This window comes from Globicephala melas, chromosome 17 (genome assembly GCF_963455315.2).
Source record: "Globicephala melas chromosome 17, mGloMel1.2, whole genome shotgun sequence".
In the NCBI taxonomy this organism is placed as follows: domain Eukaryota; kingdom Metazoa; phylum Chordata; class Mammalia; order Artiodactyla; family Delphinidae; genus Globicephala; species Globicephala melas.
Window position 1 is genome coordinate 2,771,277 of NC_083330.1, and position 14,186 is coordinate 2,785,462.

Sequence of the window (14,186 nt, forward strand, 5' to 3'; positions counted from 1 at the left end):
CGCACCTAGAGCCCGTGTTCCGCAACAAGAAGCCACCGCAATGAGAAGCCCGGACGCCGCAACGAAGAGTAGCCCCTGCTCGCCGCAACTAGAGAAAGACCGCGTACAGCAACAAAGACCCAACACAGCCAAAAATTAATTAATTAGTTAATTAAAAAAAAAAAGATTGGCAGTACTGCCATAAAGCAACCTACAGATTTGATGCAATCCTTAACAAAATTCCAAGTCATTCTTCCAAAATGGAGAAACCAATTCAAAAATTCATATGGAGGGAATTCCCTGGTTGTCCAGTGGTTAGGATTCCATGCTTCTACTGCAAGGGGTACAGGTTCAATCCCTGGTCAGGGAACTAGGATTCTGCATGCCTCACGGCGCGGCAAAAAAAAAAAGAAATCATGTGGAAACTCAATGTACCCTAAAGAGTCAAACAATGTTCAAAGAGGATCAAAGTTGGAGGACTCATAATTCCAGATTTTAAAACTTATAACAAAATTTACTATAAAACTCAATATAGTGAAGACTGCAGTACTAAGGACACACACACACCCCGCAATGAATCAGAGTTGAGAGTCCAGCAATAAGCCCATACGTCAATGGTCAAATGATTTTCGACAATTCAGTTGGAGGAAAAAAAGTTTCTTCAGGTGGTACTGGGATTACTGGATATCCACATACAAAAGAATGAAGTTGGACGCCTACCTCACACCAAATACACAAGTCAATTTAAAATGACTCAACAATCTAAATATGAGTTCATACCACAAAACTCTTAGATATGACATCAAAAGCATAGGCAAAAAAAAATTCAATTGGACTTTATCAAGATGATAAACTTCTGCACATCAAAGGAGATTATCAAGAAACTGACAAGATGACGTACAGAATGGGAGAAAATATTTGTAAATCATATGAGCCTAGTACCCAGAATATATAAAAAACTCTTACGACTCAACAACAGAAAGACATCTGAAAAAAATGGGCAAAGTGCTTGAACTGGTATTTCTCCAACAAAGATATACAAATGCCCCACAAGCACATAAAACACCCACTTAGGATGGCTACTAAAAAAAAAAGTCATGATAATGTAAATGCTAATGAACCAACTAGAAAGTAATATACAGTTCAGGAAAGGTTCTTGTGATGTAACTAAATCTTCGTATCCTATGAGAAAGTAAACTGATAATATAAATTGATTTATCGAGAAATACCAGTATAGTCGTATAGTCTGGCACATAAAAAAAAAAAAAGGCCAAACAAGCAAAATTATTTCCACATGGCAAAACTGGGAAATAGGACAGGGGTTTAAGGGCATATTAATTTTTTTGAAAGCACGTACATGTTTTATACCATGATAATTTTTTTAAATAAATAAAAATGAAAGTTTGTATAATTTTTGCTCATTCTGTTCTTAGGATATCCAGGTACTCTTGCAAAAATAAAACTATCCACGTAATTCACGTAAGCTTAAAGTTTACTTGCAGTTAAATGTGACTTAAACTTTCATTCTCATAATAAAGAGAGCTACATTTCTACTCGAGTTTGAACAGTGAATTTACAGATTCTGATAAAGAAATCTTTATAATAGCTAATGTTTATTCAGTACTTAACCTGTTTATCTGAAACTGTTCAAAGCCCTTTATAATTTTCATCACTTAATTTTCAAAATAACCCTACGAGGTAGGTCTTATTATTACACCATTTTATACATGAGAAAACTGAGGTTCAGAGTTTATGCAACTTGGCCAAAATTAAAGTTAGATCTGGGACTGAAGCGTGGACATTCTGACGCCAAGGCTCACCTCAACGACCCAATGGTAAGGACTCAACCAGGCTTCATTTTTCTTCCTTTTAACTATGAAAACTGCATTTTCTTTCTGTTCGCTTTGTGAAGGTTTATGTGACCAATGATAGCATGGATATGAAAAGGGATATAAGAAAAACTCTAAGCAACAGAAGCCAACGTTAAAGAGCGACACTCCTGAGATGTCACACGTCAGCCCACAGCCCCACGGCACAATGACCACGTGAAATCTCAAGTCAAACAGGCCCCCAGCAGAGTCATTCAGACCAACCACTGCTCAGCAGGACCACTCTGCATATAAAGTTCTTCAGTGCTTTGACATTCTCTGCGTGAAGATGTAATGGAAGGATTGAATAGAAACATGTGAAATCATTTGTTCATTTATTCATTAATATGTTGTCAAATTCAGTTTTCTATACACTATGGTGTTTATTCCATTTTCTGTACTATTAGACATACATATTTAAAAAAATATTTAACTTATTTTTACGAAGAAATTAAATATTTTCTGAAAAAAAGAAACACTTTATTATTGTTCTCTAGCAACAAACCTGAAACAAGTCTCAACCAACTCAACTACTCATTTAAATACCCCTGCTCCGTGGCCACTTAGCTAAAGATCGGCTTCACACAACTCTACTCTACGTAACACTGTTTTACCCTGTTACATAGCATATAGTTAAAGAACATTTTTTGTAATAAACATGTTTCTCTTTTGATATGATACAGAACAAGCTTTTCACACTTCCCAGCAATCACTCAAATATATTAAACATGTATCCTTCTTTAAAAGGCACACACACTTACAGGTTCAAATCTTTATTGTTTTAAAATTCTACATGTCTTTTACAATACAACATTTTGTTATATTTAAATGACCTCTAAATGGTTAATGTACAATGAATATGTTTTTTCTGAAACTGAACCATGAATTACAACCTCATCAATATGATTCTTCTCAACAGAATAATAAAGTGTCGGGAAGGTCTGTGTGCTGCTTGAGAAACCACCACTAGCACACTCCTCCCTGTAGAACCCAGGCGACCAATCTGTTCAAAGTGCTTTTGAAGATTGCTGATTATGGCTGATCGTAAAGTCAGTCAATCAAATTAGAGTTCCTTCTTGTTTGGAAACATCAAAGGGCATTAAAAAAATAAATGAAACGATTTGTTTTAGTAATCTACAGAGGCAAACTCAAAATTATGATTATCTGCATGCAGTGACACTCCTCCTTAAATAGTTTTGAAGAATTTATACATTTTATAAAGAATGTGTTAAAGAGTGCAAGTCTTCTGATATTGATTTCACAAAAGGACAAATGCTGGTAATAACAACTAACACTGAATATCTAAGTTCAAGCTAAGGTATATGTAACAGGCAAAGAATATGGCTGATCATAAACCACAGTGCACGGGTGTGCCCTTTGAGAAGGTGAACTAGTTTGGTCCGCATTTCTAGAGTTACTTGGGTAGAAAAACAAAAACAAAACCATTTTAACTCAGCCAAGGGTTTTGATGAATTTATTGTTCCTAAAATGTAGCCAGGTAGAAAGTAAATGATATACACGAAAGAAGTATGCTGTCGTGTTGACTTGTATATAAAAAGATGGCCTGCTGTTTTTGGAGTGATGAATGAGCACTGTTGGGACAAATCAGAAAAACGTCACAGAATGTCTCAATTTCTTCCAAAATTATACTTTCTTATTCCATGACACAGCTTTCACTCTGTAAAACTTTGTCCCCAAAGGAACTTTAAATCTGTTTTGTGCCTAAGACAGAAAGAAAAGGGTGATTAAACCAAACTACAGAGGTACCATCCTACCACACTATGCCATGCTCGATCATTGTGGGAAGAGGGGTGTCTTTTTCAAAGGACACAGATCCGTCCCTCACCAGATGAGCATATAACAGACGAGCCACTAATACTGACGGAAGGGTCGGTAATCACTGCTAAATAATACAGTACAAAGTGAGCCATATGTTATTATTTTAAACATCAAAGAAACCTCAACAACACACAGATCAAGTTCTATTGCTGTTTTGGCGCACAGGGTCCACAAACGAGCTAGGAAGACTGCTCACTGCTCTGACTCTACAGCACGGACGCTGCCGACATCAGTCAGGTGCATTCTGAGCCATCAATATCTCACATTACCTTTCTTCACTGGGGGTAGCATTATAAAAGTAAGGAAACATCAGCTCTACCTACAAACAGATCAATCACCAGTTATGTTGTGTTCCTTTTTTAGCACATGAAAACACTAGTAATTTAATACTCAGAACAGAAACTTGTTGTAGTTTTCCTGGATATGTTGATAGCTTGCTGGCCATCTACCTCTACTACTGTAAGGTAAATCACATAAATATTCATAAAATTGCTGGTGCAAACTCACACTCATTAAATTCAGGCCTAGTTCAAGTGAATTAGAAGGCCAAGAAGAGCACTGTTCTGCATAAAGCATCCTGAGAATCTTCTTAAACTCCTAGGTCCACGTCCCACGATGGGCTTACCTTTTTGGCCTGACAGTACTCCTTCTCCATCACTTTTCCAAGGACCCATGGTCTTCGAGATGCACCTGAAGCTATGGAATCAAACCATTAAATTCTTTTTGAAAGTACAACTATAATTATTCATGAAAACGTAACTGCCCGAGTCACAACAGTTTAATGACATTCTGAGAGTGAAATCACAGAAATGCATAGTGATTTATAAAACAAAACGGAATTCGCTTTACTTTTCAACCACTAATTTTGGCTTCACTTACTCATTAAGTGCAGATGGTAAGTCAAATCACAGAACTGACAAAGTTCAAGAAACAAAAACACAATCTGAGTACAAATCATGAACAAATAGACCTAGGAATTCTAAATTAGCTCAGCAGTGCCACCTACTGAAAGTGCTAACACATGACCTTTTCTGCTACTGAAAGCAGACAGTTACACAGACAAAATTTATATTCTAGGTTCAAAGCAAAGCATTGTCTTCTCTTTTCTTTTTGGCACCGCAATGCAAACCCAGTCAGTGCACAATAAATAACTAATAAGGATGAAAGAAAGTCTAAAGGGCAGTACTTGTGTGGAGGGGAGATAAAAAAATGTGGAAGGAGACACGATGAAAAAGCTAGTTCTCACACGGCAAAGTATGTAAGAGATAAATACTCATTCTCTTTTAAAATTCATCGGAAGAGGAGTTGTCATAAAAGAGCTGATTCCAAAAGTATTCGACCAATAAATTATCTGTTAAGGGTAAAGCCTCTGAGAAGCTAAAACTGATTTTTTATTCCATAAACCTTACTTGGCATGATATATAAAAAAGATATCCTGAATAAACCATCTGAAATGAACATACAGACACTACCATGTGATACAAAGATAAAAAAGCTCCTGGACCACAGGATATTAGTCTAAGGACTAATAGAGCCCTTCAAGGCTAATTCACAATTTCTGAAAAGAATCATCTAACACTCATGTCCAAGGAGTGATGAGTCCCCGTCATGGGCATAACAACGCCCTGGTCACCCACACACCCCCTGGGCAAGGAGTCGGTAGGCAGCATTACCCCAACTGGCATCCTGTTCTGTATGTATGCATGTACGTATGTATGCATGTATGTATGCAGGGAAGGAGGGAGGGAGGGATGGAGGGAGGGATGGAGGAAGAGGAAAATAGGGGGCCTGAGTTCTGTGGTAAAGTAAGACTACTAAATAAATTCTTTTCTGTGGGACTTGTGAGAGTCTTCACAATGCAAATGCGCGTGGTAGACGGTGAGCGGCTACCAGATGTAAACACTGAACCCTTTCTGTTCTTAGGAAATGCAGAGTGAAGTAGCTCAAGGGGCAGGATGTCACTTTGCCTGGAAACAAACGTGCGCCTGCTTGCGTACAGCTGTGGATCAGTACATTCAGACGTGCACAGGCAGAGGTAATGCAAATGGGGCAGAACGTTAACAGCAGGTGACTGGGCGAAGGGATATCGGGCTTTTTTATACTGTCCTTATTTATGCATCTTTTTTGGTAAATTTAAAAACCATTTTCAAATCAGTCTAAATAAATGAAAAACAAAAAACCTACCAAAAAAATTAAAGAAAAAAAATCAAGTTCATTGTTTTCAAGGTACAAAACCAGTAAATTAAATTGCAAGCTTCTTTTCTCATTTTTCATGGTCACATTCTACATAACCCACCACCAACAGCCATGGTGGTGTGATCGTGTGTGGCCTACTTCAGAGAACGGGCATATGACCATGTTCACAAGTCATTTCAAACAGGAACATCAAACCAAACGGACACACAGTCTTGTGTTTGAATAATTCCATTTAGCCTAAGTATCCCAGGGCACCTATTCGGTTCTCTTTGAGTTCTTTAAAGATTAATGCAATCGATGATAGTAATATACTAACTGTAATTTAGTATACTTTAACAAAGCTTACTGCCTTTTTAAAAAAAATTACTGACAAGGTCAATGAAAGAAAAAGGTAGAAACAGGATGATATATAGGAGTGAAAAGACATCTTATAATTTAAAATAATTTATTTTTGCCAAAACAAGTAATGCCCTTATAAACAAGTGAGCATGTTATATTGAAGCTTAAATAGGTATGAGAATTTTGACAGTGTAATTCTGCTATTGCTAGAGTATGAGATACTTGACCCAACTGCATCAGCAGAATCCAGGAACAATAATCTGGATAATGAAGATTTTAGAAAAACAAACAAACAAAAACCTGATAAGGCAGAGTTCCTGCTCACCTACTTAATTCTGACATCATTAGACAACGTGGGAGAAAAATCTTTCATATATTCTCTCCACTCTAGGTTTATTGTTTTGGTTACAGATGTGACACTTACCCCCCTCACCTGGTTTGAGGTCCAGGGCAGGCAGCGACTCTGAGTGCAGGAAGTACAAGGTGGGACTCACGGTGAAGAGCACGTAATTGTCATGGCGCTCGTCCAGGATGATGAGGACCAGATCTCCCACCTGAAAACTGAACAAAGGAATGATTTCATTGATCTGAGGAGTCACCTTGATTCTGCAACGTTCAACGAAACATTCAATTAACAATGCAATAGGAAATTTCATACTTACATGATTTGTTTTTTACTCTACCCAGGCCCTCACGGGAATGCTGGACACACACAGACGCTCAAAGGCTAACGCGAGCAACCGCCAAAGACCCAAAATTTTTAAACATAAAATTTCCAATAAATCTACTGTTTAAAAGAACACAACCCAAAACAGGCTTGGGTGAGGGGGAGATAAAGAATACCCATTATAGTGCATCTAGTATAGAAAGAAGGCATTCATCCTCATCTTTCATTTTACAATAAAAAACATAAATTGGGGGAGCAAACTTAGTCACAGTGGGAGAGAAAGAACTACCTTATACTACTTCTCCGGTCTCCAAGTAGTCTCCTCAATTTGAAAGAAAACCCAACTGAACCAGCTGCATGTACTTAGTTAGGCTCAAACAAGTCAACAGCCCGACTCGGGGTGAAGCCAGCAAGGAGGGCGCAGAAGGAGAGAGTAGGTGTGACCGCCTAGGGTGTCTCAGCTGGTGTCTGTCTCTCCAGGGTCCTTCGGAAGTGTCGAAGTGTCGTTTGGAATATCAGTTCAAAGTTAACCTAGATCTAAGATAACTTAGTGGGTCCTACACCTAATAAATCATTAACATCACTGGGGAAACTTTAAAAAGTTAACAGTCTATCATCCACTAATTATTTATTCTACACTTAACTGCCTGCCTAAAAAGATGTGACAGGCACTGTTTTGGAGGATAATACCTTAAAAAAGGAAGATAGGGCCTCTCTGAGGCAGTTTTTTTTTTTTTTTTTAAGCTCATCTCTCTCTAATCTTTGAAAAACCTTATATTGATTTGACTTGACATACAGCTGGCAGATAAAGACTGATACACCCAGCCCTTCCAAATCACTGAGAAAAGATAAAAGTCTAACGAGAAGTTAAAGATCAGTAACCGGGAGTGCCTGATAACCAGACATATGGTCGATGGATCTATTACGGACAAAACAGAGGGTCTTATTTATTTTTAAGTCAGTCCTGACAAGTAGAGAAGAAATGACCAGTATTCACAAGCTGCTAACAATGCTTTATCAGACACCCTCCCTTCCAGTAGCCCATGCCAAAAATCAATACATTACTATGGGGTAATTTGGTCCTGGAATATTGTCTATTAAGTTATTCAAGTGATAATTTTAACAGTGTATTATGGATTTGTAGCATATCAATAAAATGAAGTCTGAGAAATAAGAATGAAGAAACGTTCCAACTTCAAATATCAAGATTCCCCAATCTAAAATGAAAAAGACTAAGGTGATAAACGGGATTTAAGAGAGGTGGCACCAGCTGAAAAGGAAGTAGAATCCAAAGGCTTCAGGAATGTATGTGTAAGTGATAATTAAAGCTATGATAGGAAGGACTTGGAATACAATCCTAATGTTCCCAGAATAATTTAGAAAAACCTTGCTTTTCAATAAAAAAAAATGTTAACTACGAATGAGTACAAAACACTCAGCTGACTGAACCTGAAGTTGAAAGATTATAGCCATTGAAATACATTTTCATTGACAATTCAATACTACTCAGTTCGGTATATCATTTTCACAGAAAAAAGCACAAAATACAAATCAAATACTTACTCTCTAATAGCTATCTTTTCCGAATGCCTTGGGGACACGGACGACATGCTCTGAGACATCTAGAGAGAGAACAGTTCACAAAGCTTACACAAGTAACGTGTTCTCTCGATGCACTTACTAGGTCCACACTGCAAACGCTTCTTCCAACGTGACACACATTCACGTCTGTGTCCCAGGTTTCAGGGTCCAAACTTCTCTGCTCCATTAATGTAATTCCTTTCCTTCAACAATTACTTTCAGTGGACAAATTTACCTACACTTTTACTTATGTTATTTCTTAATCAGGTTTGGCTGGATTAAAGACTGAATATAGAATTTTATTTATAAATACATATTTAATCCTAAAAAATATCACTAGGAAGGAGACATGTTTTTCGAGAAGAGTTTAAAACCCACTCTTCCGAGCAAGCATGACACAAGGAAGGGGCTGCCCCCCTGCCCCCCCCCCCCCACAGTGAGCATCGCAGGGGACACGACAGGATGGGACGGGACAGGCTAACTGGTCTGTGGCTGCCTCAGCTCGGCCGGGACTCTCCGCTCCTCAGTCAGGCTTCCGCACGTTTCTCACACTGTCACATGATACATGGGACATGGGTCTCACGGTATCCCTCCCAAGCAGTGTGGGCCCAGTTATAACCACACATATCAAGGACAGAAAAAATGGATTTCTCTTTGTTCGTAAGTTTAATTCTGACGCTCAGAATTTCTTCCATTTCCCTTTGAACACTACGAAGGGTCTCAATTAATGTTTAAAAACAAAAGAGAAAGAAAACAACAAATACTGACTAGAAAGACCTAAAAGTGTATTCCAACCTGTCTTCAAAATCATCCAAATAGTCTACATGCTGCCAGTGAGAACAAGTTTAATGATCCATTTTTCAGACTGTATTCAACTCTGTTTAGATTTTCTTAAAAAAGCTTGAGCTCTCCACGTATTTGTTACAAACGAGGGCTTAGACGTGAGGGAGCCCTGGCTGAACACAGCTGGCAATCGACAGGAAAGTGCGAGTGACCCGGAGGCGCCGCTCGCGGGGACCTGAAGGACCAGACCCTTTCCCTCGTAAGCCTTTCCCCAGCATCTGCTGTGTGCTGTGCACCACCTACTATTCCGGGTGCCAGGAGCACACCTGTGAACAAAGTGCCTAAACCCTCGCCCAGCACAGCGTCCATCCCACTGGGGACGCTGCACGGAGCACACGTGGAGCATGTATGTTCCGTGCAGCGTCCCCAGTGGCCGCAGGCAACTCCTCCAAGGCTCCTTGAAAAGGGTTTGCTTCACTCACGGAAACAGCAAATAGCCTTCGAAGAATTGTTTTGGTGATAAATTCATGACTGACAGTCTGGCAGAGCCATGGAATTAATACGTAATTTTTGCTGTTCAAGTTAAAAAAGGCAAACGAAAGAAAGCACAGATGTCTCCCTACAAGACACTTTATTTAAAAAAAAAACTCAATTCTAATCTGTACCTTAAAATTTTTCAAAAGTCCTGAACACAGGCCTTAAACTGTTCCTATTTCCTCATGAACTGTCATCACCAGAATTTGAAAAATGAAGCAATTGCTTTATTAAAGCAGGAAAGATTGACTGTAAAACTGACTCATCAAGCACTTGGCTAGATTCACAGGCTAGAGGAAAGCCACGGCACTTCAGAGGGCCACGCAGGGTCTCAGGCAAGGTGTCAGGTTCAAACACCTTGAGTTAAAAAAAGAAAGAAAGAAAATCCGTGACGGACAGAACGTGCTGATTCCACACACCTCCGGGCGGACGCGCCAAGAGCCTCGTGAGGAGCAGTTCTGACTACCTGCGCACTTAACCAAGAGCCCCAACCTGACATTATAAACACGTGTAATTATGCAATCCGAAGAGATTATAGCTTATTAATAACCAGAAAAGACAATCTGGATTTTGCCGGCTGCTTTTAACATCGTAAGACTGAGACAGTGCATGTGGTCAGGCTTAAGAGTCAACTGTCATCAGTGACCAGCGCAGCTCAACGAAAACTACCAGGAAAGAACTAATCACGCCACACAGCCTTCTGATCTTTATAATGAAATGCAATGCAAACAGTTTAAATGTCAAGATCAACTGGGCGAGAAGACCTTACCAGTCTCTGATTCAACCGCTTGTTTTCTTCTTCTTTCAACTGTAGTGTCTGCAGGGGTGGGAAAGAGAGACCCCTGGTTTATGCTCGAAAATATAGTCTGCGTGCTCAAGTCTGGTTCTACCATAAAAGGTTTGTGGGGACATTCTTTTCTAGGAATCCTTTCCAACTGTCTTATTTACTGGCTTAAAAGAGAATAAGAAAAATTTTAGGTTTATTTCCTTAAGCCAAGGATTCTCAAAGTTTAATATGCATTAGAACCACTTGTGACCTTGTAAATACGCAGTAACTATCTGAGATCCATCCCCAGAGGCTCTGTTAGGAGGTCGGGCCCAAGAGGAGGAATCTGCAATTATACTACTCGTGCCAGCAGATGCTGATGAACCTTCACTAACAAGAGCACACGTGCAAGAGCACAAATCTGTACAATTCTGACTCTGAGTCCTTATCAGACGGTTATCTCGTAGGGAGCTAAAGTGTTAAAAATCTTCAAAGCCTCAGCAATGAAAAGTGGTCTCTGAACAAAGATGTGTAAAGTCTGCAGCTGAGAAGAAACCCCTTATTACCATTTTTTCTCTTCACTTCAATTAATCACTATAAAAACCCGAACTTTTCTTCATTATTCCCATATTCTACTTGTGCCCTACTTTGGAAAATAGTTAATATTTTGTTTTTTGAAATTAGTAAGTGAAATTCACACTTCTATTGCATTGCTGAATCCTGAACTGTTCCTGGCCGCTTGGATCAGAGATGACAGGACTTCTCGAAAGTAACCACAAAAATAACTGTTAAAAAAGATCTAATTTGGGGAAGTCCCTGGCGGTCCAGTGGTTAGGGCTCAGCACTTTCACTGCCAGGGCCCGGTTTGAGCCCTGGTTGGGGAACTAAGATCCTACAAGCCACACGGTGCAGACAAAAAAATTAATTTAAAAAAAAAAAAACCTAATCTAAAACCACAAGTCTGCTTTCAGCGTAAGGTTTACTTCACTGCATCCCGGAGTGAACGTATTTATTAAACCCTGTGTTTCAAGAAAACGATGCACTTACTCGTTCCAACAGCATTATCCTCTGCCTTTCTTCAGAGAGCATGTGGACGTTTTCTCTAAGAGAGAATGGCTTATTTTAGTTTAAGTCTTAAAATTCTGGACTTCACAGTCTCCAATAAGGTTTTAGAAATGTAACTGTTAATACAGAGCACTTTACAGATTTAAGGGTTTGTACTAAATTTTCAGAAGCAGCCTGTTTAAATGAGGACCCATTTTGATGGTGTAGGATGGTATGAAATTTATACCACAGATCCTGAATCTACATTGATAAACCTTTTGAAATTATGAGCAAAACTTTGCGCATGCATCTTTCTAGGGATAATGTCTGAAATTTCAAGCTTTCTCCCAGGGACCATTCTTCTTATCCATGTTACAGATAAAACGGTCATTCTTGGGAGGCTTCACCATTAAAACTAGAAACAAACAAAATGCCACAAGTCCTTGAGTGAGCTATAAAACTCAAAGCTTCAGTTCATAAAGAACAAACCAAATCTATATAAAGACTACAAAAGTATTCCTACATGTCTACAAAGCCCCAGTCACTGTCATGTGTGAATCTGCCCATCACACTGAGGTAGTCAGAAACTAATCAGAAAAGAAAACAAGAGCGAGCATGCAGGCTTTTATTTCATTCTTTTAAGCTGAGCCATAACTGACAAGTAAAACCGTAATACGTAATACATCTAAAGTGCGCAGCGCGATGGCCTGATACACATGTGCGCTGTGGGAGGAGTCCCTCCATCAAGTTAACTAACACACCCATCACCTCACGTCATTTACGCGCCTCTTCGGTGAGAACACCGCCCATGCTCCACCCCAGCCCCTGGCAGCCACTTTCCTGCTCTCTGCTTCCGTGAGTTTGAATTTTATCTGATTTTACTTCAGTTTCCACACAGAAGTGACAACTCCCTCCCCATAGCACGGCCTCAGCACGCTGGACGCACCCTAAGGAAGTCCTGCGCCCCTGACGCCATGGCCTCGAGGCCTGGACCCCACTGCAGGGTCCCCGCCCGGCCGCCTGCACGCTGCGGTGGCACCTGGGCACGGTATGAAAACGTGCCGAAGTGGATTCCCGCACACCATCAGTGGCGCTATCACAGGCCGCGGCACGGAGAATTCACACGCGCAGCTCTCAGGTCCACGGGCCGCGGCCCCCGGCGAGTAGGACGGCCACTCACCGGACAGACATCGTGCTGGTCTCCAGCGCTGAGTCCGGCCTGCCTTCGCCGAGGGCATCCGGGGCCTCCGCCGGGGGCTCGGGCGCACAGGCCCCATACAGCTCGGGGGCGGCGGCCACCCCCGGGAAGGGGACAGGGCCGCCGCCCCGCAGCCGGCTGACCTCCTCCTCCAGCCTCTTCTTCTCCTCCAGCAAGCGTGCGCGGTCCTCGGACAGGGACTCGATCAAATCTGCAGCCCCGGGCGGACGTGAGCGTTACAATCATTGCGTGTGACACGGAACTGACAACGCTGCGTGAGGAAGCGAAGCGCCACTGACCTTTGTCCCGCTCCTGCTGCTGCATCGTGCTTTTCAGCTTGTCACTGAGGTCACTGATTATGTTCTCTTTTCTCATTTTCTCTCTTGTTAAAACAGTATTAAAATTGGTCTGGAACAACAGAACGATAACTACTTAAATTATCTGCATGTACAGGGCAGCCAGAGCTAAAGAAAATACGTCTATTTTTGCACGGTGCATCTCTATGGGGAGAAGAAAAAGCATAATTCACAAGTGATGTTTATTTTGAAATAAAAATGCCACGCTGTGGTAAACACATTTGATTGTATTTTCCTAGTTCTGTACTAAGATATGCTCCAATTTAATATCTTGAAAATGAATGCTATTTTCACATTATTGTCCACATATTTATTGTCAGAGGAAAAGCATCAGTAAACATGTCTTAAATGTGGGGGAAAGAAATAAAATAACCAACACTTTAACCAGTGCTGTTATATACTTAACTGTTCCTTTTAGTGATCTCCCTGCCTCTGGAATCTTCCTTCTGTCCTTAGCTAAATCTCGATTCCACAGTCACATTTTGGACATGACTGTATCCCATCTCCTCCTCTCATCTGGGTATCTGCTGGTTCATAATGGCTGGACCTGCCACTCCTCGACTTCTAGGAAAGCCTGCTCACTGCGGATCTCATACATGCCAGCTGCCTGCAGAGATCCCGTGAGCCAATTTCCACAGTTAAGAGTCAAGATCCTCCAGTCAATCATTAATGCCAATGATGCTAGAAACAGAGACGTTTAACAAGAACGTGGCATTCTTGGGCCAAAATTAGTGAATTTGTTAAATACTGAGTTAAACTCATTTCTAGCCAGAAAGCAGACAGGAAGATCCCCTCAAAAAGAATATTTATGATATGCCTTTGTATTAAACCATTGCTCTGTATCATTTATGGTAGAAAATTAACAAATATTTATAATAGTACATTAGTTACTTTGTTTTCATAACCTCTGGCTGTTTCTGCAATATCAAATGGATTTTCAGAAAAGTTAACACAATTTATAATACACATATTAGAAACAAGACTAGTTAATGTAAGAGCCAACTAGGCCCAAGGAGCCCTTATAAAGCTAGTTACA

At 40.3% G+C, this 14,186-nt stretch overlaps 1 protein-coding gene across 4 annotated transcripts in view; it reads right to left on the reverse strand.

Annotated features, from left to right (window-relative positions):
• Positions 1 to 2,165: 2,165 nt before the first annotated feature.
• The window catches only part of RB1CC1 (RB1 inducible coiled-coil 1), a 60,477-nt gene continuing 48,456 nt past the window's right edge, over positions 2,166 to 14,186 (reverse strand). The window contains exons 17-24 of one of the 4 annotated variants that reach the window (XM_060287018.2): positions 13,094 to 13,202; positions 12,777 to 13,005; positions 11,600 to 11,654; positions 10,556 to 10,603; positions 8,452 to 8,510; positions 6,655 to 6,782; positions 4,312 to 4,382; positions 2,166 to 3,569 (exon numbers count right to left, since the gene is read on the reverse strand). In XM_060287018.2, coding sequence (XP_060143001.1) covers positions 3,492 to 3,569; positions 4,312 to 4,382; positions 6,655 to 6,782; positions 8,452 to 8,510; positions 10,556 to 10,603; positions 11,600 to 11,654; positions 12,777 to 13,005; positions 13,094 to 13,202 — 777 coding nt within the window. In that variant the 3' untranslated portion in view covers positions 2,166 to 3,491. The other 3 variants (XM_030859774.3, XM_060287020.2, XM_060287019.2) reach the window with 3 other exon arrangements.